Raw genomic sequence first — 27160 nt, forward strand, 5'->3', positions numbered from 1 at the left:
TCCTATTATTCTGATCACATTTGAAAATTGTGATTTAATTTTCTTATTTTTCTGAAAGGTTAAAAGGAATAAATACACAAAAGCATTCTTTTTTATAAATAGAATTTATTTTTCATTGAATTATTCGAACGATGGAAGACAGAGCTCAGAACAAGGGACGAACTTCCAAACACAAAGCAAAAATGACTTTTGTGAAGAATGCCTGTTCGTTTCAAAATACTTTATTGCTTTTCTAATTTGCATTAAAATGTTTTATGCGTTGCATTTATATTCAACAATTTTAATAGATTACAATCTTGTACAGATGATATCAACACTGGATTCTCTTTGCGAAGCTATTTTGAATGCGCTGCCAAAAAACACACCAGCAACGTTGTTTGAAGAGATAAAGACATCGTTGAAGCAGCCATTGGCGATGCCTGACTCACCGGATTCTGCTCCAAACTTTAGAAAGTTTGCTTTTAAATTCAAAGTTGATATATGTTTTATTATTTTTCTTAGAGAAGAGACAATCGAAAAAATGAATCAAAAATATAAAAACAGCGTTACGGTTCTTGAATCTGCTCGTAGAATACTTCTTCCAATCGCAAAAGAGACTGGACGAAGCATCGGAGCCACTTCATTTGTATCTGTAACTGCTCAATATCTAACTCAAACAGGGCAACCACCGCAGCAATTAACTTTTCAAAAAATACTGCAGCAAGGACCTGTTGTTTATGTGCCACAAGACGCAAATAATTCTGATTCATCATCCACTTCACATTTACCAAATTCACTCACTTCTCAAGGACTGGCTTCGATTCAACCCTCAACAGCATTCATCAACGCAAACCAAATAAAAGCGCCTTTCTCCAACCAGTTTTCTCTTCAAATGCCGAGACGCGCTGCGTTTTTGGCGCCTCTGCCGATTGCCCAGCAATCAGCACCTTTCATTCAGCCACCCATTTCATCTCGCCAGACAACATTGTCGTCGAGTCTGCTTCCTCCAGCACAAGACACCCGCACCCACATTTCGAATCCTCCCTTTTCGCTGCCCTCTCCTTCTCCATTTACAACATTCTCAACCACAAACACACCTCCCATTTCTCCGTCTTCGACCTCTTCCTCTTTGAATGCACACACACCCCCTCAGCAGCCACCAACCACACCTTATCTCCCCATCAATTCTCCTCTCCTGAAGCCATCTCATTTAAATGCTTCTTTGCCAAGCACACTTCATCCACCTTCACAGTCATCTCCTTCTCAACTTTCGACTCCTGCGAATGGCCCAACAGCATCTTCAAATGCTGCGCAATCTAATCCAAATGCAACATCATCATCTGCTTCTTCAGCAGCCTCTTCTCCTTCTTCTCCTTCTTCTCAACCAACATCTAGTTCATCAACAGCAATATCATCATCATCTTTACCATTATCATCAACAACAACAGCTCAGATGAAGACTTCTGCTGGTGCTGTGCATCCATCTAATGCAGAGAAAGAACGGAAGACTGAATCTTCTTCATCTTCTCAATCTGCAGAGAAAGGGAATCATGTCAGCAACACAACAGAGCAATCAATAAAAGAAGACAGCTCTTCTGACTGGGATGACATATTCAGTGACGACACACAAGCATCAGCAGACAACAGAGATGAGAAAGGAATAACAGCATCATCATCAGCGACAGGAGAAGGAGGAGGAGAAGGAGCAAACACGAGTCAACAGCCAAGTCCAACCAAAAATGCCCATTCCAAAGTGTCATCTTCAAATCGGAGTGGAATTTCGTCGAAGTCGTCGATTGAGCAGCTGGTAGCCAACATCGAAAGAGAGCGGATGAAAGAGAAGCAGACAGAAGAGCGATGGATAGACAAGCGAGAGAAGAAGCGGCGGGATGAGCAGAAGCGGCGGCTGAACAGGATAAAAGAAGGAATGAAATCAGGCAAGCGCTCGGCTGCTGTCACACCGTCAACAACACCCGAGTCAGCACTTTCTGAACCAGTAACAAAGAGGCCTGTGCCAAAAATGGCATCTTCGTCAGTCTATCGGCATCAGCTGAGAAGCCATTCACATGACACACCATCAATGTCATCATCAACCTCCTCATCATCATCAGCTGCACAATCACTTTCTCTTCCACCCGCTGCATTGTCAGCAGCAAACAAAGATTCAAAGAAAAGACTATCTCCTCAATTCAAGTCTGAACCCTCTTCTCTTCTGTATGAGTCTCAGCAGTCTTCTTATTCACACACTCGCTCACACAGACATTCCAACAGAGACATTTCAGTCAATTCAGACAATGACATGCTGAATCTGTCACCAGAAGAGGATGCGACAAGGAAAAGAACACGAATGCCGTATAAGCTGTCAAATAGAGAGACATTCATTCATCGTCATCATCAACATCATCAGCATCAACGTGCTCTGCCCCATTCGCATCAGAAGAGGATGAGGATAGAAGCATCTCCATCTCTCTTAGCAGACCCACCGAGCTTCTCTTTCTCAGATGAGGAGATGTCAGAAGACGATGAGGAAGCCGATGATGATGAAGATAATGCAATGAACGATGTTTATAGCTCAAGTGGAAGCAGAAGCAGAAGCAGAAGTGGTAGCATGAGTAGCATTGAGAGTGTGAGTGTGAGTGGGAGTGGGAGTGAGAGTGAAATTGGGAGTGGGAGTGGAGGGACAGATGAAGTGGGGGTGACAGACGAAGAGATGGAGATGAAGAGGAGGAAAAGGAGACGAAGCAGAGAAGAGCAGAAAGACGAAGAATACGACAGCAACAGTGTGGAAGAGATCATCCGGCAGGGAGAAGACGGCGTGGAACACATTTTCAGCTCGCTTTCTTCGATTGATGGAAGCGAGGACGATGCATTCACAACAGAGAGGATGGAGAAAGGCAGTCCCGATGTGCTGAGAGAGCTGGATGAGACAGCACTCTCCGCAGACGTCTCGACATCTTCCACGCCGCACGCCAATCTCTCCCGCAGCAGCCCCTTCACGCTGGGCAATGAACACATTGCAGACTCAATCATTCTCACCCCTTCGCCTTCTCATGCGCAGCAGAGTTCTGCTTCGTATTCTCTCTCAGATGAGCTCATCACAAATGCTGCTGGCACACAAAGCTCTTCCCATCAGCATTCTCATTCACCAGCTCTGATCACGCTCTCACCTTCTCTCACGCCTTCCTCTGCTTCTGCCTCGTTTGACTCTCCTTCTGCTTCTCCTCAGATGTCTTCTCCATTGGCATTAGACTCCTCCTCTTCTTCTTCTTTGTCCTCTTCATTGTCTTCATCCTCATCCTCTTCCTCTTCTCTTTCTTCATCTTCATCTTCCTCTTCCTCTTCCTCAATCAATTCATTCACATCCTCTTCTTCCTCAGTTCCTCTCTTCAACACTGCTGCTTTCACCTTCAACCCAAACACCACGTCTTCCTCAGAAGACTTCTACTCTTCCTTCTTCTCCTCCTCTTATTTCAGCGACAATCCTTCCTCTTTCTCCTCCTCGTCCCATCCACACTCACACGACAATGACGACTCTGTCCTCTCTTCAGACACTCACCTCTCCCCTCTCCACCAGCCACGCGACCTCTCAGCTGACCAGCGGACTGGTGAAAATGACTCATTTGCGCTGTCTTCTGCGCCGTTCACTTCATATTCTTCATTCACATCCTCCTTGTTTTATCCTTTCTCAGACGCTTTCCCATTGTCAGAAGAATCACCTGTTGACGCTGCATTTCGCAACGCGAAAAAAAGAGGCTGGACTTTTGATGATTCCGGTGATATTAATCGTTAAACATTCTTATTTTTTGGTTAGAGTTTTTGTTTATACATATTTTAGTATTTTTTAGTAATTATTTTTTCAAAAATTGATGTACAGATCAATAAGTCCCATTTTTGCTTTGGATTTCTGATCCTGACTTTTTGTTTTAATTGCCTGCCGCATGTCAATCGACAAATATTTTATTGAAACAAGGCGGACAAAGCCAGAGCTTTTTATTCCACAGGGAATAACTTCTGGAGATCCAGAAATTGATCTGAAACATGGAAAAAGAAACTTTGTTGTTGCTGGCGAACATCTTGTTTTCTACGTAATATTTGAATCAACAACAACAGGTGAAAATGATTCGAGCGTGTATAACACAAGTTTACTGAATGTATCAGTTACCATTGAGTCTCTTCAAGAAAGAGGAAGAAATAAAACGATGAAACAATCCGATAAAAAATCGCCAAATTTGATAAATCCAAGCTATACTTCCTTTTTGATTCGCCGCCGAAACGTAAAAGAGAAAGAACTTCAAAACGATAATTATGAAAAGGGCTCTGGGAAATATTGCGAAGAAGTTGAAGGAAAGCTCTTAAAAGCGTTTGCTCTCAAAGGCACCACAAGAGTTGCCCTTTTAATTCACACATTTATAGATTTTACTGTTGGTAATCGAAGTTCTCATGTTTCTCTTTGTCTGAAGCTTACAAGAATACCAACAACAATTTTTGATAAGCCACCAATGCCTCCACCCACAACCCAACAATTTTTAACACAAAAGGGAGCAAGAGGATCACTTTTGCGAACAGGATCTTCTCTTTCACACAAGCGACCAATTCAGCAACACTCATTACCATCTGCTAATTTAATTCCAGCTGCTTTTGCTCCAGATGTTGATGAAATGATTTCTCCTGCATCTTCGTTATGGACAGCATCTTCGGAACAAAACGCTTCAATGCATCCATCAGACAATCAGCAGGATGCAAATGGAGCGAACAAACAGACAGAGCAAACGACTTCATCTTCAGTCCTTGTCACAATGTATTCTGAGCCAACACCTCTTTTTTCTATTCTTGCTCCGAAGCCAAGAACAACTGCACATTCAACGAGTTCATCTTCTGCACGCGGCGGAAAAGCATCGTCTTCATCTGCTTCGAATGCATCGTCCGCAGCGTCTGGAAAGAACAAGCCATCTTCTGAGTTCTTCCTCTTTGACGAGCTGGTTCCCTCGTTCCAGATGTCCGTGCATACCCCTCAAAAGCCCACTCTCCCTGGCTGCACCGTTCTGCGCTTTGACTTGTCGTGTTCTCCGCCTCTTTCGCTTTTCCTCCCTCCACCTTTGCCTCTCACCACCCGCCCTTCCTTCTATGTCTCCATCTCTCGAGCAAATAATTCCACTTCTTCGTCGTCTTCCACTTTGTTTGCGCTGAATCTGCTCTGCCTCAACAGCCACACCTCTCTGCCCATCTGCATCCGATCTGTCGCTATCTCTTCGACACCCTCGCTCAACCTGATCTTTTCACTGAACACGGCCATCTGCACACAAAAAGCAAAAAAGACGCTGCCTGATGCAAAAAGGGCACAAAAGAATGGAAACTCTGCTTCAGATGGAAATGATTTCTTTTCTGTTGATGATGACTACGATGATGATGATGAGGAGGAGGAGGAAGAAGAAGAAGACGAAGAAGATAAAGATGACATGAATGAAGATGAAAACAAAGAAGTCAACAAAACAGGAGAAGCACAAGAACACAAAAACACCACAAAATCTTCCAACTCAGAAAAAAAGCCACAAAAAGGGCTGAAGCCGTTCCCAGTTATTCTGAGTCCGCGGTGTGAGTATGGCTTCCTGTTCAACATGTCGACGATGCTGTCTGCCGAAGAGTGGACAAGCCAGCATTCCTCATCTCTCTCCTGCAACGTCCTCGGCGTTGTGTCAAAGGAAAGGGAGATGGGCAGAGGCAGTGGAAGCTCATTCATGGGCTTCTCTCAGAACGGAATTGCTCCTTTCTCAGCAGTCGCCTCAAGCTCGTTGCTTTCTTCATCCTCTTCTACATCTTCTCTATCCCCCTCTTCTTCGTCTTCTTCTTTGTCTCAGTCATCCAGTGCCTCCTCTTCGATATTCCCAACCTCTTCTCTTTCCTCTTTCCTCCCTTCTAATCGCTCTTCTCCTTCGTCTCCCTCTCCTTCTGCATCTTCTCCTTCGCCTTCGCCTGTCTCTGCTACTCCGTTCAGTCGCACTGCTACTCCCACAAAAAGAAACAGATCACCTTCTCCTTCTGCCTCTTCATCTTCATCTTCATCTTCTCCTTCATCACATTCTTCTTCCTCTTCTGCTTCTTCTTCCTCTTCCTCTTCCTCTGCATCTTCATCATCATCCAGTTCATCCTCCTCTTCCTCCTCCTCCTCCTCCTCTTCTTCTTCTTCTGTCCCACTCAAATCCTTCTTCCCCACCGTCTCCTCCTCCACCCACACCCAGCTCTCTCTCCCTCTCTCCTCTTCTGAGTCTCTCCCTCTCCCCTCCTCTGCCTATCTGCCCAGCCCTTCCGACGACACCCCTCCGCTCTTCACAGACAAGACGCTCCAGTCGATGATCCCCACAGTCGATGCACTCAGACAGTCTTCTTCCTCCACCTCCAACTTCTCTGCCTCGTCTGCTCCGCCTCTCCTCTCCTCCTTCGACTGCGCTGTGCCCCTCCTCTCCCTCCCTCTCCTCGTCACTGTTGAGTGGAGCCCTGCTTTCCCCAGAAATGCCATCAGAGAGAGGAAGAGGAAGACACAGCTGAGACAGGCACAGAAGATGCAGATGAGGCAGATGAAGAGAGAGAGGAAGAGGGCTGAGAGAGAAGAAAGGAGGAAAAAACTGGCTGCAGCGGCGGCAGCAGAGAAAGAGGAGAAAGAGGAAGGCGATGAGAAAGGAGAGAAAAAGGAAGGGAAGGCAAAGAAAGAGCTTTCAGTAATCTTTGCCGAGGCAGACGAAGAGAACGAAGCAAACAGCGAGAGTGGCAGCAACAGCAGCAGCACAACAACAACAACAGCCAATGAATGTCCGACAATCTCTTCCTATTTTGAGAAGTTCAACACTCCACACTCGTGTCTTGTCTCTCCCCTGCGTGCCCTCAGCCTGTCTCGCCCCTTCGTCCCTCCTCCGACTCTTGTTTCTCATTTCAACACAGCTGTCACTGTGTATACACCTCCTCCCTTCACCGTCACCTACGCCACGCCCCACAAAGTGCGGAGGAACTGCCTCTTCAGCGTGTCCATCACAATCACATCACACCCACGCACTCCTCTCTCTGGCGATGCTCCTGTCCTCTTGCTCCACCTCGCTCCACCTCCACTCACACACGCCAGCACTGCCACACCCAGATTCCTCTTTGAATCTGAACTGCGCAACACTCGAGAGGTTACTCTGTGTTCTAATGCTCTTTCATCTTCTATTTCATCTGCTTCTTCCTCTTCCTCCTCCTCTTCTTCTTCTTCCCCTCTTCCTTTTGTTGCACCACCCCGTGCCCCTCCTCCCCCTCATTCCTCTTCCACACTCAGAGGCAAAGGCCATTCCTCTTCCCATTCGCAGTCTCCCTCACTCAACGGCATCTCTGCTGCCAAATACACATCAAACAAAACTATGTCTTTTCCTTCTCCTCTCTCTTCTTCTTCTTCTTCTTCTTCCAACTCTTCATTGGGATCTCCAATGCTCTCATCATCATCATCATCATCGCCTTCTTCTTCTTCCTCTTCCTCTCTTCCTCTCTCTCTCAACGCCCCCCAATCTTCTCTCTCTTCCTCTTTCCTCACAAAGCCAACAACATTCAACGGCCTTGTCGGTTTCATCACACCTTCTCCACAAGACTCTCTTTCTCTTCCTCTCTCCACTGACCTCAATCCACACCCCTGCACTCACCAACCCCCCCACACACTCAATGAAATGACACACATCATGCACCAGGTGGAACACAAGGGAAGTGCTGTCATCGCATCAAAGAATGATAACATTGCTTCATATTCTTCTTCTTCTTCTTCTTCTAATGCCATAGCCAAGTTGAATGCAGCGTATTCTGACTGGAAGCAGGCAGGCAGTGCGAAAGACGTGTCAAACAGCATCAGTGCCCTGGGAAGACACATCCAATGGACAGTCGAAGAGGATGAAGAGACAAAAGCAGAGTCGACGAGGATCAGAAAGGAAGATGCGGAAAGAGAAGAGCAGAAGGCGAAGGTGCTGGCGGAGAGGGCAGAGAGGCAGAAGAAGAGAGAGAAGAAGATGGAGGAGAAGGCAGCGAAGGCGGCAAAGGCGAAGCAGCTGGCAGAAAAAGAGAAAGAGAAAGAGAAAGAGAAGGAAAGAGAGAGACAATTAGAATATTCTCCATCACACAGAATGGCCACACCATCTGGTTTGAGTGGCAGTTCGTCTCTTTCTCTTTCTGTGAGACAGACAGAAAATGCTCCTGTCTCACCAACATCGTTCCCTCCCCCGCCGCCTCGAAAGGGCCTCTCTTCATCAAATGGGATGATGTCTTCGAGTCCTTCTTCTTCTTCTCTGTCCTCTTTCTCTTCCTCTTATTCCATTCAGCATCAGCCAAAGGGATCGATTTCTGTGACCAATCCACTTTTCATTCAGAACTTGGCAAAGACAAAGCAGGCAGCATCCATTTCTCCTTCTTCTCCTTCTTCACTTTCTTCTTCTTCTTCCTCTTCTTCTTGTGCTGCTGCTTCTTCTTCTGCTTTTGTTCCGAGCACACTTTCACCAGCTCCTTCATCTCAGCCTTCCACTCCAATTTTATCTCCTTCTCTTTCATCATCCTCTTCATCAACATCTTCTTCTTCTTCATCTTCTTCAGCAACAACCAAACAACCTCCTCCACCTCCACCCCCAGCGCATCAGCGTTCTCTTGTCACTCCTTCCCCCACACTTCCCTCAGCATCACTTTCTCCTTCTCCTTCCTCCCTCTCTCTTTCTCTCTCTCCTTCTCGTCCACACTCTTCTTCTCAGACGTCTCCTTCTCTTGAAACTCTTCCTGAATTCCATGTTTTGACAGAGCTGTCAAATGTCATCAAACCAGAGCCATTGAATGAGAATAGCGAAAAAGACAGAGAGAAGAAGGAGGAAGGAAGAAGAAGCAGGCAAAGCGAAGAAGAAAGTGGGAAAGAGGAAAATGGCAATAAAACAAACACAAATGAAAATGCACTTGACAATCAGTCACCACACGCAGAGGAAGTACAAGCACCATCTGCTGAGAAGGAAGAAGCAGACAAGACAGACAAGGAAGAAATCACACAAAAACAAGAAAAAGATAAAAAAGTTGAGAAAGAGGAGGAGAAAGAAGAGAATGAAGGAGATGTGAATGAAGAAGAGAAATCAGATATTTCTGCTTCGTTGGAGGCATCTCATCTTGTTGTGTCTGCCTCGTTTGCTTCGACTTCTGAAGAGTCTGAGACAAAAAGGCAGCAAAACGCTGCCTCTCTCTCTTTGCAGCAGACTTTGCCAGGTTGGTCTTATTTATTTAATTATTAATTTTGTCATTTTTAAATCTTTTTGGCTTTTGATCCATTTGCATTCAACAGTTCCTTCGTCTTCTGTTCTGACTGCAACTCCTCCTGTCATTGCCATGGAACGAGATATCTTCATCGGGTCTGTTCTTTTTTTATTTAAATAATAATTTCTGTTCATTAATGGCTTTCATAATACCTCTTTTCTTTTTTTTTTCCTTCTATCTTTCTCTCTCGTTCTATCATTCAACCAATTTTAGTGAGCTTCCTCCATTCCAGAAGATCAACACGACTGTGCATTTTGTGATAACCCAATGTGGAAGACACGAACTCTGCCAGTTCTCTTTGGAAGACACGAAATCACACAGAATCTATCGCCAAACACTTCTAGACCCTCTTGTTGTTGACTGTGTTGATTAGCCATCTGAAAATAACTGTGCTCATATTATTATTCCATTTCCTCTTTTCATATCTTTTTTCAAAAACAAAAAATGATGTTGTTTCTTTTTTCTTTTCATGTCTTTCAAGATTTCTAATTCATTTCACATTTGCTTTTTTTATTTAATAAAATATTGTTATTTTTGAGTGCATTGCACAAAAACAATACTCACATCATTTTCTTTTTGATGCTTTCTCTCTTTTTCTCAACAAAATATTCTTAGAAGCAACCTTCCAACTAAATAAGACTAAAAAATGATATAACAAAGATAGCATTTATTTCATTTTTGAATACAAAAAGAAGGATGAGGAGCTGCCAATGCAGCAACAGAAAGAGGAAGTGAAAAAGATGAAATATTTGTGAAAGTGTTGGGAGGAGAAACGCCTTCATCAGTCAACACAAACAAGGAAGATGTCACAAGTGGAGAATGAGATTGAGGATGGCTTTGAGGCAAAGAGGGAAGTTGAGATAAAGTTTGAGAAGAAGAAGAAGAAGAAGGAGAAGGGAGTGAAGTGATTGGCTGAGGAGAGTCAACTAAAATGAGCACCTGATGATGCTTGTCTGTTTCCTTTGGTGTGTCTTCATTGGAAGAGGAAGAGGAAGAGGAAGAAGATGATGATTGGATGGAATGTGTCATGTGTGTGGATTGGAAGAAGAAAGGTTTGATGGTCAGATGGCGAGGTGAATTGTGGACAATCGACAAAAACTCGGAGAAAACAGCACGGCGCCGGAGAAATGAAAGAAGAGAGGACGCGACTTGAGGGCTGAAAGGGAATATTTTGGAAAAAGGAGATCATAAAAAGAGGGGTAAAGTTAGTCATAATTGAAAATTAATAAATAAATAAATAAATTGACAAAACAGTTCCAAAAGTTAAGTAAATATAGCTTCATAATAAAAATCAGTTTCTTTTTTTGTGATATATTTGTTTTTTAGATTATGAGCAAACTTTGGTTTGAGCAATTCAGCAACAGAAAGAGCAGTCAGCAAAGGTGAAAGAGAAGGATGAGTTGAAAAGAAAAGAGGAATGAATGGCTGAGAAGGAGAGGAAAGAGGACGATCATCTTGTTGAAGATGGCCAGTAGATTTATTTGAAGAAGAAGAAGATGATGATGATGATGATGATAAATCTAATGAAATGGATGAGAGGGAAGAGGAGGAGGAGGAAGAAGAAGAAGAAGAAGAAGAAGAGCTGGCTGATGCAGAAAGTGGATTATCTTCTGAATCAATTGAAGAAGATGAAGAAGAAGAAGAGGAAGCATCCATTTGATTGCTTTCCTTTTTCTCCCCCTTTCCCTCTTCTTTCTCTTCTTTCTCTTCTTTCAGCTCCTTCGGCATTTTCTTTGGGTCAAACGTGAAGAACAGCCTCTGATCAGGAATAGAGCGAGATATGGAGACAACAAGCTGCACATCAGCTGGAAAAGGAGGAGGAGTCTGCTGGGCAGCCAGACGAGGGGCAGAAAGGGAAGTTGAGCGAAGAGCAGAGAAAGGATGAGAAGGGGAAGCGAATGAGGAAGAGGCAGGGCGAATGTGGGTGGACGGGGCAATCGAAGTGGGGGCACCTAAAATGGCTGCTGAATTGGGAGAGAGAGAAAGAGTGCTTTCGGGATGAAGATCCAACTGCAGCAAATAAAGCAAATGGATGAAATGTTGGGTAGTTAATAATTTGCGTGTAAGAAAAAGAAATGTATCAAAAGAATAAAAAATGAAAATTACAATATTTAATAAAAAAGAAAGAAAGAAAAGCGAAAAAAAGATTTCTTTGCAATTTCTTGATGTTTTGTGTTTGCTTTTTTTCTTTTCCCTTTCAAACCTCTTCAAACAACTGAAGTGCGACATTTTGTCGAAGAAGAACGGAAACTCTGCGAGATATTTCCTTCCAGCCAATGTGCTGTGGAAGCGGAGCAGCAGTCGAACGATTAATTGGCCTAACTTCTGACTGAAGCACCAGTTCTATTTGAACAAGAAATGAAAAATAAGAAAGAAAATAAAATTTATTTGTGGTTCAAAATTCAATTTTTTGATCAAATAAGCACAGATGCAATATTCATTTATATTTGCATGAAGAAAAAAAGAAAGAAAGAAAATAACAAAAATAAAAATGATAAAATAGGCAAACGCTCGTCATCATCTGGACTCCGCTTTTTCTTTAATCTGCTCCAAACTGCAAGCATAGGTGCTGTTTCACTTTGTTTTCGAAGGAGAACGTGTTTTCTGAGTTGAAATGTATCTCTTATTCGCTTTTGATCAGCTTTAACTTTTTCTTTCAAAAATGCGCTTGTTGAAGAAAATATTTTTGCGTATTTTCCAAATAACTAATTGAAACAATTAAAAACGCGTAAAAATATCAATTATTATCAAAAAAATAAGACAAACTCGAAGTTTACTGAGTAAAATCATCCCCATTTTTTCGGAATGTTGTTGAAATGACAATTCTTTTTTATATGCGAAATCTGTTGATAAACTATTATCTCTGAGTAATGTCAGAAGGTCTAAAGGAGCTGACAATTCAGCTGTCATGTTGCTAAAAAATAATAATAAACAAACAAATATGAAAAATATTTGTTTAACTCGAGTAAAAGTGTGTTATTTACCTGAAGTATTGCACAGAAGATTTGAAATAATCATCTGTTGTCTTCTTTTTACCTTTGTGAATTCCACCAGTCAGTAATGTTGTCATTTTCTGTTGAAAATTAAATGATGACGGAAGTTTAGGTCGAACAGAAACTGTTCCATCTTCCCTATATTCTCCAACTGAACCCTCAAATGTAAAATATGCTCCATCTGTTAGTGGCTTCAATTCAGCTGGATTAATCCCATCACGAATTTCAATTGGTTCCACTAAAGACTCTTCTTGCTGCATTTTATCAAAATCACGTGGGAGCAGATACACATTTGTTTCAGGAGGAGCATCAAGTTGAATCAGAAGATCATTAACGTGTGAATTCTCGAGCTCTTTCAATTCACTCATTAATTAATATAAGGGGTATGTATTTTCAAAAGAAATTGTGAACAATGTTATTATCTTATTGTTTGAAATTTATGTAAGTTTTGGAAATAAAGAAACAAATCCTTGAAAATATTACCCATACACAATTTTTATGGAAACCATTCTGCTCGATATCAATAAGGAAGATGATTTAAATCAAGCCTGTAAATTTTTTCGAGAAGGAAGCATCGTTGCAATTCCTACAGAAACGGTTTATGGATTAGGGGCGAATGCATTAGATGTTAATGCTGTAAAAAAAATTTATGAAGCCAAAGGACGACCTTCTGATAATCCCCTAATTGTTCACATTTCTGATATGGATAAAATACCAACTCTTGTTCAAGAAACAAGTTCTGAGCAATATAAATTAGCTATAAGAGTTGGAAAGGAATTTTGGCCTGGTCCACTATCTCTTGTTTTCCCAAAGTCTTCAATTGTTCCTGATAGAGTCACTGGTGGCCTAAAAACAGTTGTATTGCGTATTCCATCACATCCTGTTGCCTTGAAGATTCTCTCAAATTTGGGTTTGATTTTTAAATTATTGGTCAATTTTTTTATTTATGTTTGCAAACTTAACAGAATTCCCATTGGCTGCTCCAAGTGCAAACACTTCTGGAAAGCCTAGCCCAACGACTGCGCAGCATGTTTTGCATGATCTCCAAGGAAAAATTGCCGCTGTAGTTGATGGTTTCAATTTTTATTGTAAAGTTTTGAAAGGTTTTTAATTCCTTGCTTTAAATCGCACTTTTCAGGAGGGTGCTCGAATGTTGGAGTTGAATCAACTGTTGTGAATTTATTTTGTGATCCTCCTTTGATACTTCGTCCTGGAGGCGTAACATTTGAGCAACTTAAAAAGCTTGTTCCATCTCTGCAACTTCATCATTCATTAATAGAAATACCTCACAAAGTCGGAACTGAAAGAAAGCAAAGCCAAGAAAAAGATTCAAAGCAACGCAATGAAAGCAAAGGATTTGATGAATTAACTTCAAGGTTGGAGAAAGAGCAGTTACTTAATGAAATAGTTAAGTTGGTGCAAATTCGTCATTCACAAAAAAGTATTTCTACAACAAATTGTCCTCCTTCTTCATTAGGCAGTGTTATCAGCCCATCGTCTGAAAATGTCTCTGATGCAGTGACTCCTCCTCCACTCCCTGCAACAATAAACTATGCTCATTCATCCTCTTCTATTTCACCTGCTTCTGAAACATCTTCGAAATCTGAAACTTTGTCTTCGCCAGCAACGCCTTTCTCTTTGGGCAGTTCATCACAGCAACATTCAGACTCACAATCATCTTCATCGTCGTCGTCTTCTTCTTCTTCTTCTTCAAATTCGTCAGTTGTCATTGACACATCCACCCCACCTCCTCCGACACCTGGAATGAAATACACACATTATTCACCAGATTCGCCTATTGTGCTCATCACACGCCAAGAAACAGCATCCACATCTGTTACAGAACACACAGCACTTTCTGATGTGTTGAAGTCTTCATCCTCCGCTAATGATGACATTCCTGATGACACATTCAAAGCAATGATTAGTTTGCTTAAGAGTGTTGTTGAAAGAATAGCAAAAACTGAATCAGAAAAGAAAAAAGAGGAAACCCATCAGCCACCTCAAGATGTGTATAACGTCGTCTTTCTTTGGACTTCTGTTTCGTCGCCTGTTCCATTTTCGATTGAAACTCCCTCAAATATCAAAATCAACTTGTCTCATTGTTTCCTTGGCCCACTTCTTTCTGCAGTACAGCGTAATCTTTTCTCCTCGCTTCGTGATTGCGATCAAACGTTTGCTGCTGATTTGGTGCTTGTTGAAGGAGTTGCACCCCATGAAGAAGGAATTGCTATTATGAACAGACTTACAAAGGCTGCAAAGATTTGCATAGATCCAACTGATGTAATTAGTTGAGTAATTATTTCGAATTTTCTATGTAATTAAAAAATTAATTTCTAAATTTCATGTCTTGTTCGTTTACAATTTGAATATTCATTTTTATGGAAATTTATTTTCTTGTTAAACTCTAAAAAAAAAAGACTGAAGATCAGAATGAACCAAACTCAGGTATTTTTATTTATTGTGGGCTGTCTAACTTCTCGATAAATGCAAGCAGCAGCTCTTCATATACTTGAGACGCCTATTGACAATGAAAAGGTATGTATTTACAAGCATTTTTTGAGAATAAACTTCTTGTTTTGTTTTTAGCAACCAGTTTTAGCTCTTGATAAAAAAGGAGCTCGTAGACTGAAGTCAATGAAAGAAGAAAAAAAGCAACGGTTAAAACGATATAAAGACAAGAAAAAGCTTCCTTTAACTGGCTATGAACCTCATCCAAAAGGTGAATCTGATCAGTTAGAAAAAGCACTTCGTTCGCTTGCCAGGAAGGGTGGTTTGCATTTGCTTTGGGCTCACTTATAATGTCATTACTTGAACATTCATTTGATTGATCAGTTGTTAAGTTTTTTAATGCTCTTCACAAGCAACAGAAAAAATATGAAAATAAAAATGATGATGAAAAAACAAGTATTGAAAAATTCATTTTTATTTGGCAATTTGATATTATTATATTGAATCTTCGTTTGATCATTTTCTTTCAGATTCTATTAAAGAAGATTTTCTTAAGGCATTATCTGAAAAGGAAACTAAATCTTCTCAAAAGGTTTGCAATTAGTATTTTTATATACATAATTATTTGTCTTAATTTTCAGCCTGAATTTATGAGAGATGGTTTTCTCAATCCAGCGTCCATTTTAAAAACAAATCCAAAGTAAATTTTTCATTTCCCTACACTTCATTCATTTCAATAATCAAAACAAAAATATTGCCTAAAAGCAAGCAACAATGTTAAATGTTACAATTTGAATTTTTTTAACCGTTTCTTTCTCACTTTATTCAAGATGGAGAAAATGTTTTTTGTAATATGAATAACTCCTGTTCGAATATTAACTTTTGATCTTCAAGAGCTTCGATTTTCTCTTTTTCTTTTTCGTCCACTTGTTTTTGGCAAGCCTAAGTGTTTAGTTATTATTTCATAAATGTATTTATTATCATTGAAAATCTTTTTAATAAGATATTTTTCAAACCTCGACCATTTTCTGTAATGAAGCAATTTCTTTATCTTTTTCACTCATTGACTTTGAAAATTGTGTTTGTGACAGCTTAACGAGTGCAAGTTGTTCTCGAAGTTGATGTACTTCTTGTCTTGCTAAATCTCTTTCGTCGTTTGCAAGTTGAATCCTGTTTTATTGAAAGTTAACAATTTCAAAAAAACAACAAATAAATTGCAAACATTTTTTTTGATTCGTTAAGTTCAGATTTCAGCTGTTCAACTGTGCGAATCGAAGTGCTCATTGACTCTTGTAATTGAAGCTCGAGTGCAGATTTTGTTTCCATGCATTTCTGAAAAAATTAACAAGAAGTTGAAAATTTTTGAAGACAATTTATCAACGCAAACCTGAAGTTCAAATTGAACTTCTTGGAATTTTTCGAGAGAAACACTTTTTTCGAGTTGCCTCTTTGCTTCTTGAAGCTGTTTGGTGTTTTCTGAGAGAAGAGCATTTAATTGAGAATATAAAAAGGCAACTGGTTCGTCAACAACTCCAATCACGGAATCGCTTGAAGGGTTTGCTTGCTTTTTTAATTTGTTTGGTTTCTTTCTTGATGATGGTGTTTTTTCATTTTTATAATCCATTTTTGAGAGATAAGTTTAAATTAAAAAATAAATATCATGATAGATCGAAATTAAAATAACAAAAGGTAAATTCATTTTTTAAACCAAATTTTCAGCAAATACGCTTGTTGCTTTGATTTTATTTTAAAAGCTACGATTGAAATAACGTTTTGTTGTCGGTTTCATTCGTTATTTGAGCCAAAAAATATTACAACCAATCCAAAATTGATTTTAAATTGGATTTTGTAATTCTCTGCGAAATCGTCAATGAAAGTGATTCATATTATTAATTTTGATAACGAAATAAGCAACTATCCATCTTCAATATGGACCATTGGACATGATTTTACAACTTCTGTTTTATTTTATCAATTTTGTTCAAGTAAATCATTGTGCACTGTTTCCCAAGAAGCGTTAATGTATTATGAAACTCTTCCTTCAGGCTCTGAGATTCAAATGTTCTGGATTATTTCTCGTAGTTTGCCTTTTTTATAAATTATTAAAACATTTTTTTGTTTTTTGCAGAACTTCCATCACTTGAAGATACCGATGATGATGATGCATCAATTCTGTGGGGAATCGTTGCAAAGTGCAAAGTGTACCATTTGCTTGAAGTTTTCTTGTGCGCACAAAATTCAGAGTGTTGTTTGTGAAAAAGAATATTTTTTTTAATATCACATTTAAAATCAACATTCATTTTTTTCTAAGCTTCCACTTGCTTGGAGCAATGGTCAGAACTTCTTGATGGAAAAGTTATTGATCAATCAACACCAAAAAATGTTTGCTTTTTTATTTGTCCTTTGATAATTAAATGTCGTGTCATAGTTCCCTGAATTGTATTTGAATGATAGGTCACAACTTTTGCATCCAATTCTTATTTTCCCGACAACTTCGAGTGCTGAAGATGGATTGGAATGTCCTCGTCTCACTTTTTCTGCTTCTTCGTTGCTTCTTCAACCTCACATCTCAATTGTCATGCAACATCTTTCAATCGCATTGAGTTGCAGTCATTTTTGTTTGAATGCAGTTTGGAAAGGACGGCTTCTTTTGCCCACTGCATTTTTGGACAAAGTTGATGAATTTACCAGGCAGAAATGCACAGATATCAAATATTCTCTTTGTAGAGTTTCAAATAACTGTCAGTTGATTCAAGGTGTTGTTTGAGAGTGAATTTTTTATCTTTCAGAGAAAAAAAGATTGCTTCAATAGCATTCGATCAATTCATTTTTAAAGTTATAAAAATTGCTGTTTTTGTTTCTGTTGCATTAACGTGTTTCCAATGATTGTGCTTTTTTTTTCAACCTTTTTATCTGTGAATATTTTTGCTTTTTCAGAAACTGATCTTTCGATATACGATTCCATTCGAGTTCTTTGCAGCATTCCTTCGTCTCATCTGATGACACTCAATTTGTGTCCAACTGTTTTCCTTCTCACTGAATCAAGCACACCTCATGTCTGTCTGAATAACAATGCAATGTCTAATGTTCTCTCGCAGTTCAAGTTGTCTTGTGATTCCACTTCCTCTTTCTCTGATTCTTCTGACTCTTCTTGTTGTGCTTATCTGGCTACATTTTGCTCTTCTTTGACTGCCATTGCATCTCCAGTCACTCCTTCTCTCACAAACAGTATGCGATTCTTGTATGATGATAATAAAAGAATAACAAATGAATGATAGATGTTTTTATATGTTGTATTTCAAATACATAATGTTGATATTGATCTGTCTATTTTTTTGTTAGCTTTCATTTTTATTTCTTTTTTGTAATGTTTTTTTTTTGTGTGTGTGTGTGTGCTTTATGTCATCTTTCCACAAACAACATTTTTGAATATAAATTGCCATTCTGTTTGTTTCTGCTGCTTTAGACACTCTTGCTGTTCTGATAGCGTCTGATTCATTTGATCAGAATCCTCTTCAAACTCAGCTCATCCTCATTCCATTCGCCTCCAACTGGCTTCCTCTTCCTCCGCTCCTTTCTTATGCACCTTCTGAGCCTCTGCTTCGGATACAGAACACTCTTTCTGCCTCTAATCAGTCTTCCACCACCTCCTCCTCCTCTTCTTCTTCTTCTACATCATCCTTCTTCAGCAGCATGCCCGACGTTTTGTATGACTCTTCTTCATCAAAATCTTTGCCTCCCTTTTCTTCTTCCTCTGGCATTTCATCATTATCATCTTCTTCTTCTTCTTCTTCTTTGCCTTTTCCTCCATCATTTTCTGCTTCTATCATTCCTTCTTCATCCACTTCACAATCATTGCCTTCTTCTCCCTTCTCTCCATCAATCCCGTCACTTCATTCAGCCTTCATTTCAAAGTCTTCTTCTTCTTCTTCTGTTTTGCAACATCCCATCAGCAACTCCTGCATTTCAGTCTTGTCATCACCCGCATCTTCTCCTTCTTTTTCGGAAAGTCTTTTGGAATCCTTTTCCTTCCAAAAGCAGACAGACGTTGAGTCAAACTCTCTTTTGTCTCTGCAAACAGCTAAGCAGCCATCGCCCACTGTTTTGGACACTCCAACGCCTCTTTCCTCGCTTTATGTGCATTCTCAGCAGGAGAAGAGCATCTCCTCTGATTCTCTTTCACCCAGCAGCCATTTCACTGCCAAGCTGAGTTCGTTTTCTGAAGCTGTGCAGTTTCCGATGCCTCGCAGCTGTCTGATGCCTGTTCCGCTGTCTGACTCCCCAACTGCTCTGTCTCTGCCTCCAAACATCAGAAGACATTCATTTTCGGAGAGTGCTCTTTCGCCTGCTTCTCCTTTTGATTCGAGCAAGTTGTGTCAGATAAACATACACAATGAAGATTTCAGTGCTGCTGAAGATGGCAAGTTCCCATGCAATACAAAAGAGACAAACATTGGCAAAGAAGTTTTAAAAGATCCAAATATCACTTCTTCATCATCTTCTTCTTCTTCTTTGTTGTTATCGTCTCAGCATCCATTTGCTTCTTTGACAACCCGCTTTACGTGTTGTGCAGGGCAGCGTGCTCTCATCAGCCGTCCATCAACATACACACTTTATGTGCCACACGAAGACGCCGACTTGTTTCCTCTTCGCTCCTCTTTCCGTCTTCTCTCTCCTTTCTCGTCCTCATCGTCTTCTTCTTCCTCTTCTTCTTCTTCTTCTTCTTTTCAGAGGTTCAACAAGAAGGGAATTGTTCCGTCGCATCATTGGTGGATAGCAAAGGTGATGAAGGACGTTGCTGTTCTGTCGCGACGTCTGCTCAAAAAGGACTTTGCAGAAAAAGAACAGAAAGCAAAAGCGAAGAAGATGAAGGAGAAGATGAAGGAAGAACTGAAGGCGAAGAAGAAGATGGAGCAAAAGCAGAAGCTGAGTGAAGAAAAGAAAGCCAAAAAGATGAAGGAAGAAGCCAAGCCAGCTGTTGTTGATCCACTTCAGCAGACTCTTCAGTCAGCGATGGAACAGTCAGAACAGCAGAGACAGCTCCTTCTCGGCACACCTGGACGATCTGCACTGAAAGGACCTCGTAATTCTGTTCAGCCTGCTTCTCTCTCTTCTTCTTTAACATCATCTTCTTCTTCGACTTCTTCATCTGCTTCTTCTGCTGCTTCTGCTTCGGCCTCATCTTCTTCTTTGGACCTCCTCTTTTCGCTCACCTCCAATCCTGAAGGGTTCAAGTCACTTGCCACTCCAAAGCCAAAGAAGTCCAACGAATTGGCCAGTTTGTTGCAGGATTCGCTGAACAGCGGATACACAAATCCGCCGAAAGGAAGACGAATGTCGTTGCGAAATGACTCGAGTCACAGCAAAAAGGAGGAAGAAGAAGGAAAGGGGAAAGAAGGGAAAGAAGGAAAAGAGAGGAAAAGAAAGAACTTGAATGAAAGCAGCAAAACACACGGTGAAAAGGACAGGAACGTGAAAGGAGAAATTGTGATTGTTGATGAGAATGAAACAAATGAAGAGGAGATGAAAACAGACTCCGAGAAAAAGCATTCATCTGCCAAGGAAACAACAACAAATGCATCTGGTTCTTTGGAAGAACCTTCAAAGCAATCACACACTTCTACTCATCATTTAGCTAAGGAAACTCATATTTCTTCCTCCTCTTCCTCCTCCACCTCCACCACTGCCACCACTTCTTCTTCTTCTTCTATTTTGCTGGAGGCAGAAGAGCTTGCCATCAGACCTGCTCCTGTCAAACAACGTGCTCGTTTGCTGACGCCAATCGTTTCGTCTGTGATGGATGTGATGCAGATGCTCATCTGTGTGATGTTCAATGCAGATGAAGTGGGCACTTCAGAAGAGAACTCTGAATATGATGACAAAGAGAGTGCTAATTGTGATAAAGAGGCAGCGAGACAAATAAACAAAGAGTCTTCTTCATTCAACCAATGCAGTCATTCTAATGACTTAATAACAAAGATGCTTGTCTGCTGCAATGAGAAAGATGTTTCTGTTTCAGACATGCTGATGATGAACATCTTGTCTTCTGTTGTGTACAACGTCCTATTCGCTTCCTGTGAGCGTGCATTTTCTTATTCCTCTCTCTTTCCAAGCACTTTGCCCTCTCCTTCAAAGGAATCTCATTCAGCAAGCTCTTCTTCTTCTTCTTCTTCAAAATCTTCATCTGTTTCTACTCCTTCTGTGTTTTCTGGCCCTTCTGCTCTTTTGCATTCGCCATTCCCAGTTGTTCCAACAGCTACTTCTTCTTCTTCTTCTTCTTCTGTTGATTCAGATGGCCATTCAATAGCTGCATTGAGCACACGAACACCTCCTCGCTCGAGCGGTGGCAGAACTTCGGCTAAAACTTCTCCTTTGTCTATACACACATCACCATTCACTTCATCCACTTCTTCACTTTCATTGTCCGTTTCTAATCGTTCGCTCATTTCATCGCTCCGATCCACCAAAAATTCGCATTCTCTTCTCAACAAAGTTGGCGGCAGAGTGTTCAATCTGAAGAGCATCTGCAGCCAAATGCACAACTTGTCCAGATACCCTTCATTTCACTGCCACACGATCGGCTCTTCCACTCTTCTTCAGCAGCATCTCCACAAACTTCTGTCTCCTTACTCTCCTCCCACCTCAGACACTTTCCCTTGTTGTGACACAGGCGCTGTTCCATCAAACACAATTCTTCTCTCTTTCAAAAATGATGTACATATTCTTTCTGCAGATGAATTGCGCAAAATGGGAAAGTATTTGAGTGTGGCGAACTTGCTTCCTGCGACTCCTGAGGGAAGCAGCTTATTCAGCGCATTGGACAGCATTGAAGCAAGATGGGCAGACCAATCAGAACCTCCTTCTCTCTCAGCGCTGTCCTCGTTGATTGCCTCCTGTTCTGATCTGTTCAAATCTTCAGACAGTTTGGAAGCAAAGACAGCGGATCGTGGCAGGGGCTCTGTTTCCTCTGCCTCTGCATCTTCAAAAGCGCTTTCTCCGCAAGATGGACCTTTCACTTTCTTTCTTTTCCCACAGTTTGCGTTTTATAATGGTACTTCACGTTTCACTTCACATTCATTGAATGCCAAATTCTTTGATCCATTTTGGTCAACATTTGTTCCGATTGTTCGGCCAGACGATGAAGAATTGCATTCATTCACGTTGTCTCATCAGTACGTGCCTATTCAAACATTTGGTGATGTTCTGCTTAATCCGCTGGATTCACTGCCTCCTTCTCCTCTTTCGAAAAAGGATTCGATGAAGAGTATATTCCATTCCCCGTACACAAAATATACTGATGGGCTGGTTAAATCTCTTGATGAGTCTTCTTCGCTTCAGTCACTTCGTTCGTCTTCATTCAACTTTGGGAACATTGGTCCTTTTGGCACATCTGCTTCTGCTTCTGCTTCTGCTTCTTCGTCTTCTGCTTCGTCGTTGGAGCGTCATTTGTCTTCTCTATTTCCAGATTCACCTTCGCAAGATTTGCCTTCACTAACACAGAAAACAGACGAAGACAAGCAAAGCACTCATCTTGCCGTATTAGCCAAAAGTGTGCTGACTCGTGCATTGGTGGACAATGTGGTTCGTGTATCGATGCCTCTGCTTCAGGAATGCTTCACTGAACAGATTGTGCTGCGGACAGCTCGGTGGGTCAGAGCCAAAAGTTGGATCTTCCTCGCAAACTCGCGTGTCTGGCCAGTTGACGGTGTTAACTGTGAGCCAGATGTGCGCCTGTCATTTTTGCTGAACTTGCTGCAATCACAAACGCAACAAAATCCTGCTTCCCTTTCTGAGTTGCATCAGCAATACTCTTCGTTCTTTGAACGAGAAATGCCTGATGCTTCAGCAAGCAACAGAGACACACACAGAAAATCGACAAACAGTCCGATGCGTGTGCAGACTGCACAAGCAACACGGTCACCGTCTTCTGCTCAGCAAACACCAGCTGCACAGCGCCAGCTCAGATTCAAAGAGTTTATGAACACCACAATTCAGCAAGAGAAAGAGGACAGAGCACAAGAAAGAACACCTGCAACGCTGCAAAATAGACAGACACACAGCAAAAGAAGGAGTGTAGCACCAACTTCCGAGGTGATGTCTGCTCTGTCGACACCTGTTTCACGACGAAATCGAGAAACATCTCATTCTCCGCATATGCGAATTGGTTGGGTATCAGAAGTTGATGAACAGCAGACAGCAGTCAGCACTGTGCAATCACAACCATCCCATCAGTCTCATCATTCTTCTTCTTCTTCCTCCTCCTCCTCCTCCTCTGCACATGGCACAGTCCGCAGGACAAAGCAGGAGAGTGTGCTGTCTATGATGCAAAGGAGGATGAAAACAATTTGCATTCGGTATGCTTCTCATTCAGATGGTACCTTTGTTGTTTCGAGTTTCTGCGAAGAAAATCGAGAGCAATCCAATCGAAAGAAGGGCAATTCAGAGACAAATATGCTCATTGAAAGGCAGCTGTGGTCTCCTCAAAAAGATACCTTTTTCAACACCCCAAAGCCGTTCCAAAAGAAAAGAGATTCATTTTACTCGACGTTTGTCCAGCCAGATGCTCCGTCAGCGTTGTTCCATCCGTTTTCAAATGGTTTGTTGCGCACTTCGTTTTCGAGGCTGGTTCCGTTTGGTTATTCGCCTGCGCTTCTGAGCTCGACATGGAGGCTGCATCAGCTGATACCGACTCCTCCCTTGTTCAATGCAGTGCACATCTCTCATGTGTTCAGCATGCTTCTCCTGGGCGACATCTCAGGCGACATGGTCAGCGAAGACACCATCTGGGACGATGAGAGGAGAGTAAGGGGCATCCCGTGGTCGCCAGACGATCAGATGAGATACGTGGAAGAGGCAGACATGAGCGAGAACGAGAGAGAAAGCGAGATTGAAAGCGGAAGTGTGAGGGAATCGGGCGATGACGAGGGAACTGACGAAGAAGATGAAGAGCTTCTGGAGGAGCAGCAGTCGGAGAACAAAGCTATCAACAGAATGACCCTGTCAAAAGCATGTGTCAATCAGTTGAGAAGACTTATGCCAAGCACAAGCCCTAACTTCACTCCTTGTTATTATGCACTTTACAAAGCCGTCAGAGAAATTGTATTGGTTTGATTTCATCTTTCATTTTATATTTAAATCGATTCGGAAAAAAAAAATTGATTTTCACTTTTTTTTTTTCTGTTTGTTTATAATTATTTTTTAAATTCTTCACTTGTTATTTTTTAACAGAATGACATGGCCAGCACTCGCATCAGCATGGACACAGCAGAAAAATACGCTGCTCGATTAGCACAGGCTGTTGTTGATGTGACGGCTACACAAAGAAAATGAGTCAGGCTATTCGTTCAATACAAATATTGCGTGTTTGTTTCTGGTCTTTCCTTGTTTAATTTTTCTCATAAAAAAGAGTTTAAAATATTGCATTATATTTTGAATATGTTTTATCTTGTTTAAATCAAATCCATTTCTTTTGTTAATTTAATAAAAAGGTGAGGTGTAAAAATAGTTTTGAAATTAAAAGGTTTAAAAATTAATTGTTGGAAAGTCAAAAATTGTAGAATCCGTTGAATAGATGAAAGAAGCTGTGTTTTCATGTAATGCATTATGCAGCCTCACAAATCATCGATGTCTTCTGAATCATTGTCTTCTTCAGCTTGGTCTTCTACTTGTTCTTCTTCGTCCTCTCCATTCAGCCAGTCGATGAATGCAGTTGATTTCTCGCGTGTCTTCTGAGCGTCCTCCTCAGAAATTCCATAGCGCAGAGAAACAGGAACATTCTGGTGCCACGCCAGGATCATTGCATCGTCCACAAGATCCTTCTGATACAAGCAATTCAGAATGTGGCACCACTCCATGTCTTCGTTCTCGTCTGTGTTCTGCTGGTCCTTCTGCTTCTTATTGTCGCTTTTCTGTTCCAACGCCATCATCCTTTCAAGCGCAACAAGAATCGACAACTGCCCCATCTCTCCCTCGCGGACTTTCAGCTTGTCTGCCACTTTTTCAACGCTCTTTGCTGTTATTGCTTCTCCTTGTTTAACAACTGCATCACCGTTCATTTCCCAGTTGAGCAGCCCTTCGACAACTGCCATCATTGGATGGTCTGGCGCACGTAAGCTCACTCCAATTCTTGCCCTTTCCAGCATTTTTGCTTCCTTTTCTTTCTCTTTCTCTTCCTCGCTTTTCTCATCCTTATCCGCATCTTCACCTTCCTCCTCTTCCTCCTTCTCGTCTCCCACATTCCATCCCACAATTCCCAATTTCTCTCTTTCTCTCTCAATCATCATCAGCTGATGTGCAACAGATTTTCGCGACATTTCCTGCATTATCTCGTTTGCCTGAATGAAAAGGTCCTCGTTTTCCGAAAATGAGGAAGAGGTTGGTGAAGGTGAAGGTGTTGGTGATGTCCCTGATTCTTCTCCTTCGGTAGTTCCTGAAACTGATCCTGAACGCTCTTTTCTCTCTTTTCTCTCTTTGTGTCGCCTTTTTTTCTCCTTGTCATGATGCCTGCGCCTCCGCTCTTCTTCATCCTCTCCTTCTCCTTTCCCTCCTTCATCTCCTTCATCGTTAGCTGATTCTTTGTCAGTTTCCTTTTCTCCTTCTCCTGTTTTGATTTCATCTTTGCTGTGTCTGTGTTCTTTGTGATGTGTTCTTCGTTCTTCATCTTCGCCTCCTTCTTCTTTCTGTTCTCTGTGTCTTTTCTTCCTTTCATGTCTCTCTCTTCTTCGTCTTTCTTCTTCATCTTCTTCACCGGCTTCGGCTTCTAAATTTGAAGCATAAACAAAATGTGTATGAGCATAAATTTTCATGAAGCAAAAAATAAATAATACCTTCAGCTACTTCCTCGACGACTTCTTCTTCTTCTTTTAAAATTCAACGAAAATAAAAAACAAAAAATGAAAGAGTATGCGCACCTTTGTCTTTTCCTTTTTTATGCCGTTTTCCTGTTTGGGATTTTTGAGCTTCTGAAATAATAAAATTTGTAAGCTTATGTGCTGGATTTGCATGAAATTGTCGCCCACAGGCTCGACAAGTGAGAACAAGCTTATCTCCTACAACTTCTTCATCTGTTTCAGGGTTTCCTTAAGATGTTTCATAAAAGTGATTAAGTTTGCGTCAATACTTGGAAATAAATGCAAACCACAGTGCGTGCAAAGAACGAATTGTTGGATAAATTTCAACAGAATTGTATGTATTGCTTCGAATGTATGTGCTCCGTTAACAACTCCTAGTTTTGTTTTCGGATCGTATTTTGACAACGCTCCAAGTTCACTTCCAAAATATTTTATAACATCTGTTTCAAAAACAAGAGAAAATGTTTGATCGTATGTAATGAATTAACAACAATATATAACATACAAATTGGAGGCCGTTTCAAAGCTGTACATACTGGCTCAATGTTAGGAAACACTGTTTTTATTCCGTTTCCTTTTCCCTCGATCTTTGTCTGAATTCGAGGCATTTTATACCTATATGACATATCATTTGGATCTCCACCAATGTTTTCCATCTGATAAATGAATATGATTAATATTTAAATCAAGTTAAACAAAAATAAACCTCTGTTAAAATGATTTATTAATATGATCTGACCATTATAATTAAAATTTCATTTTTTCTCTTCTTTTTTGCAAAAATTGTTTTTCAAAAAGTATTCTTTGATTTCAAAAATAAAAAATTGAATGGAATATTTGAAAAATTCAAAAAAAACAATTGGATAACAAAAATGGAATTACAACAAATTGCGTAAATAATTATTGATTCATAGGTTCTTTTTGTCACTTCAGTTAACAAGAATTTGTTTTATTTTTTTTTTTTTTTTTTTTTTTTTTTTATTTTAGTGGATAATTGTTGACGGACGTAATGAACTTTTTTCTCATGTTTTCCAGGGCTATTTTTAACAATATGAAAATCCTAATTTTTTCATTATAATCTTCAGTTTAAACAATCTTTGTTTTTTTATGTGGATGCTGACTTTTGAAATCACATAATTTTTCTGAATGTTGACTCTTCAAAATTCTTTATTATTTGAAATGGAATTCACAAACAATGGGAAAAAATTAAAAAATAGTTTCAAATAACGAAGTTTGAAAAAGCATTTCTAGATAAAATAATCTTTGAAAGGAGTTATAACTTTTCAGTGTTCATTTGTAAGTTTTCTATGATAACTCTAAAACCGAAATGTTTGATTGAAAAAATATTGTCTCAAATAAAACCCATATTTTTTGTTTTTTCATTCATCCCATTATAATCGAGTGTTTTTCAGTTGCTGACAAAAAATTACAAATAAAAAAGAATTGCTTTTATGCATTTTTAAAAATAAACATACAGAAGAGCTGTGAAGGTTGCTGAATTGCTGCAAAGTGAGTCCGTCGATATTATTTTTGAGGAGATTCAGCAATCAATATCGAAAAATGGATTGAAATTTCATAGCTTGTTATTCAATAAAA

General features: G+C 40.5%; 8 protein-coding genes across 8 annotated transcripts; 5 read left to right on the forward strand and 3 right to left on the reverse strand.

The window, feature by feature from the left end:
• Positions 1-131: 131 nt before the first annotated feature.
• MONOS_4512 (uncharacterized protein) lies at positions 132-3769 on the forward strand (the record flags this gene model as incomplete). The annotated part of the gene is made up of 3 exons (XM_067874591.1): positions 132-204; positions 288-453; positions 502-3769. The coding sequence occupies 3 exons, from the start codon at positions 132-134 to the stop codon at positions 3767-3769; spliced, it is 3507 nt and encodes a 1168-aa protein (XP_067719109.1).
• Positions 3770-3917: 148 nt separating this feature from the next.
• MONOS_4513 (uncharacterized protein) lies at positions 3918-9850 on the forward strand (the record flags this gene model as incomplete). The annotated part of the gene is made up of 3 exons (XM_067874592.1): positions 3918-9222; positions 9299-9365; positions 9484-9850. 3 exons carry the CDS (start codon positions 3918-3920, stop codon positions 9641-9643), a joined length of 5532 nt encoding a protein of 1843 aa, XP_067719110.1. The 3' UTR covers positions 9644-9850.
• A 68-nt stretch (positions 9851-9918) lies between these two features.
• On the reverse strand, positions 9919-12180 carry MONOS_4514 (TSET complex, TSPOON subunit; the record flags this gene model as incomplete). Its single annotated transcript, XM_067874593.1, has 5 exons — positions 9919-10426; positions 10610-11280; positions 11474-11613; positions 11780-11975; positions 12037-12180. 5 exons carry the CDS (start codon positions 12178-12180, stop codon positions 9943-9945), a joined length of 1635 nt encoding a protein of 544 aa, XP_067719111.1. The 3' UTR covers positions 9919-9942.
• A 568-nt stretch (positions 12181-12748) lies between these two features.
• On the forward strand, positions 12749-14706 carry MONOS_4515 (putative tRNA threonylcarbamoyladenosine biosynthesis protein). The gene is made up of 3 exons (XM_067874594.1): positions 12749-13173; positions 13229-13336; positions 13402-14706. Exons 1-3 carry the CDS (start codon positions 12762-12764, stop codon positions 14556-14558), a joined length of 1677 nt encoding a protein of 558 aa, XP_067719112.1. The 5' UTR covers positions 12749-12761; the 3' UTR covers positions 14559-14706.
• A 3-nt stretch (positions 14707-14709) lies between these two features.
• MONOS_4516 (putative Rrp15p) lies at positions 14710-15496 on the forward strand. The gene is made up of 5 exons (XM_067874595.1): positions 14710-14801; positions 14853-15036; positions 15099-15170; positions 15245-15306; positions 15356-15496. The coding sequence occupies exons 1-5, from the start codon at positions 14751-14753 to the stop codon at positions 15416-15418; spliced, it is 432 nt and encodes a 143-aa protein (XP_067719113.1). The 5' UTR covers positions 14710-14750; the 3' UTR covers positions 15419-15496.
• Positions 15497-15539: 43 nt separating this feature from the next.
• Positions 15540-16338, reverse strand: MONOS_4517 (uncharacterized protein; the record flags this gene model as incomplete). Its single annotated transcript, XM_067874596.1, has 4 exons — positions 15540-15656; positions 15731-15884; positions 15937-16046; positions 16102-16338. The coding sequence occupies 4 exons, from the start codon at positions 16336-16338 to the stop codon at positions 15540-15542; spliced, it is 618 nt and encodes a 205-aa protein (XP_067719114.1).
• Positions 16339-16734: 396 nt separating this feature from the next.
• MONOS_4518 (uncharacterized protein) lies at positions 16735-24212 on the forward strand (the record flags this gene model as incomplete). The annotated part of the gene is made up of 7 exons (XM_067874597.1): positions 16735-16795; positions 16843-16962; positions 17026-17096; positions 17143-17470; positions 17652-17942; positions 18181-23819; positions 23943-24212. The coding sequence occupies 7 exons, from the start codon at positions 16735-16737 to the stop codon at positions 24042-24044; spliced, it is 6612 nt and encodes a 2203-aa protein (XP_067719115.1). The 3' UTR covers positions 24045-24212.
• Positions 24132-26300, reverse strand: MONOS_4519 (Translation initiation factor 5). The gene is made up of 6 exons (XM_067874598.1): positions 26271-26300; positions 26070-26220; positions 25852-26004; positions 25625-25792; positions 25541-25573; positions 24132-25473 (listed from the first exon to the last, which is right to left on the reverse strand). Exons 2-6 carry the CDS (start codon positions 26218-26220, stop codon positions 24326-24328), a joined length of 1653 nt encoding a protein of 550 aa, XP_067719116.1. The 5' UTR covers positions 26271-26300; the 3' UTR covers positions 24132-24325.
• Positions 26301-27160: the final 860 nt, after the last annotated feature.

Source organism: Monocercomonoides exilis (assembly GCF_001643675.1).
Source record: "Monocercomonoides exilis strain PA203 chromosome Unknown scaffold66-335014, whole genome shotgun sequence".
Lineage (NCBI taxonomy): Eukaryota > Preaxostyla > Oxymonadida > Polymastigidae > Monocercomonoides > Monocercomonoides exilis.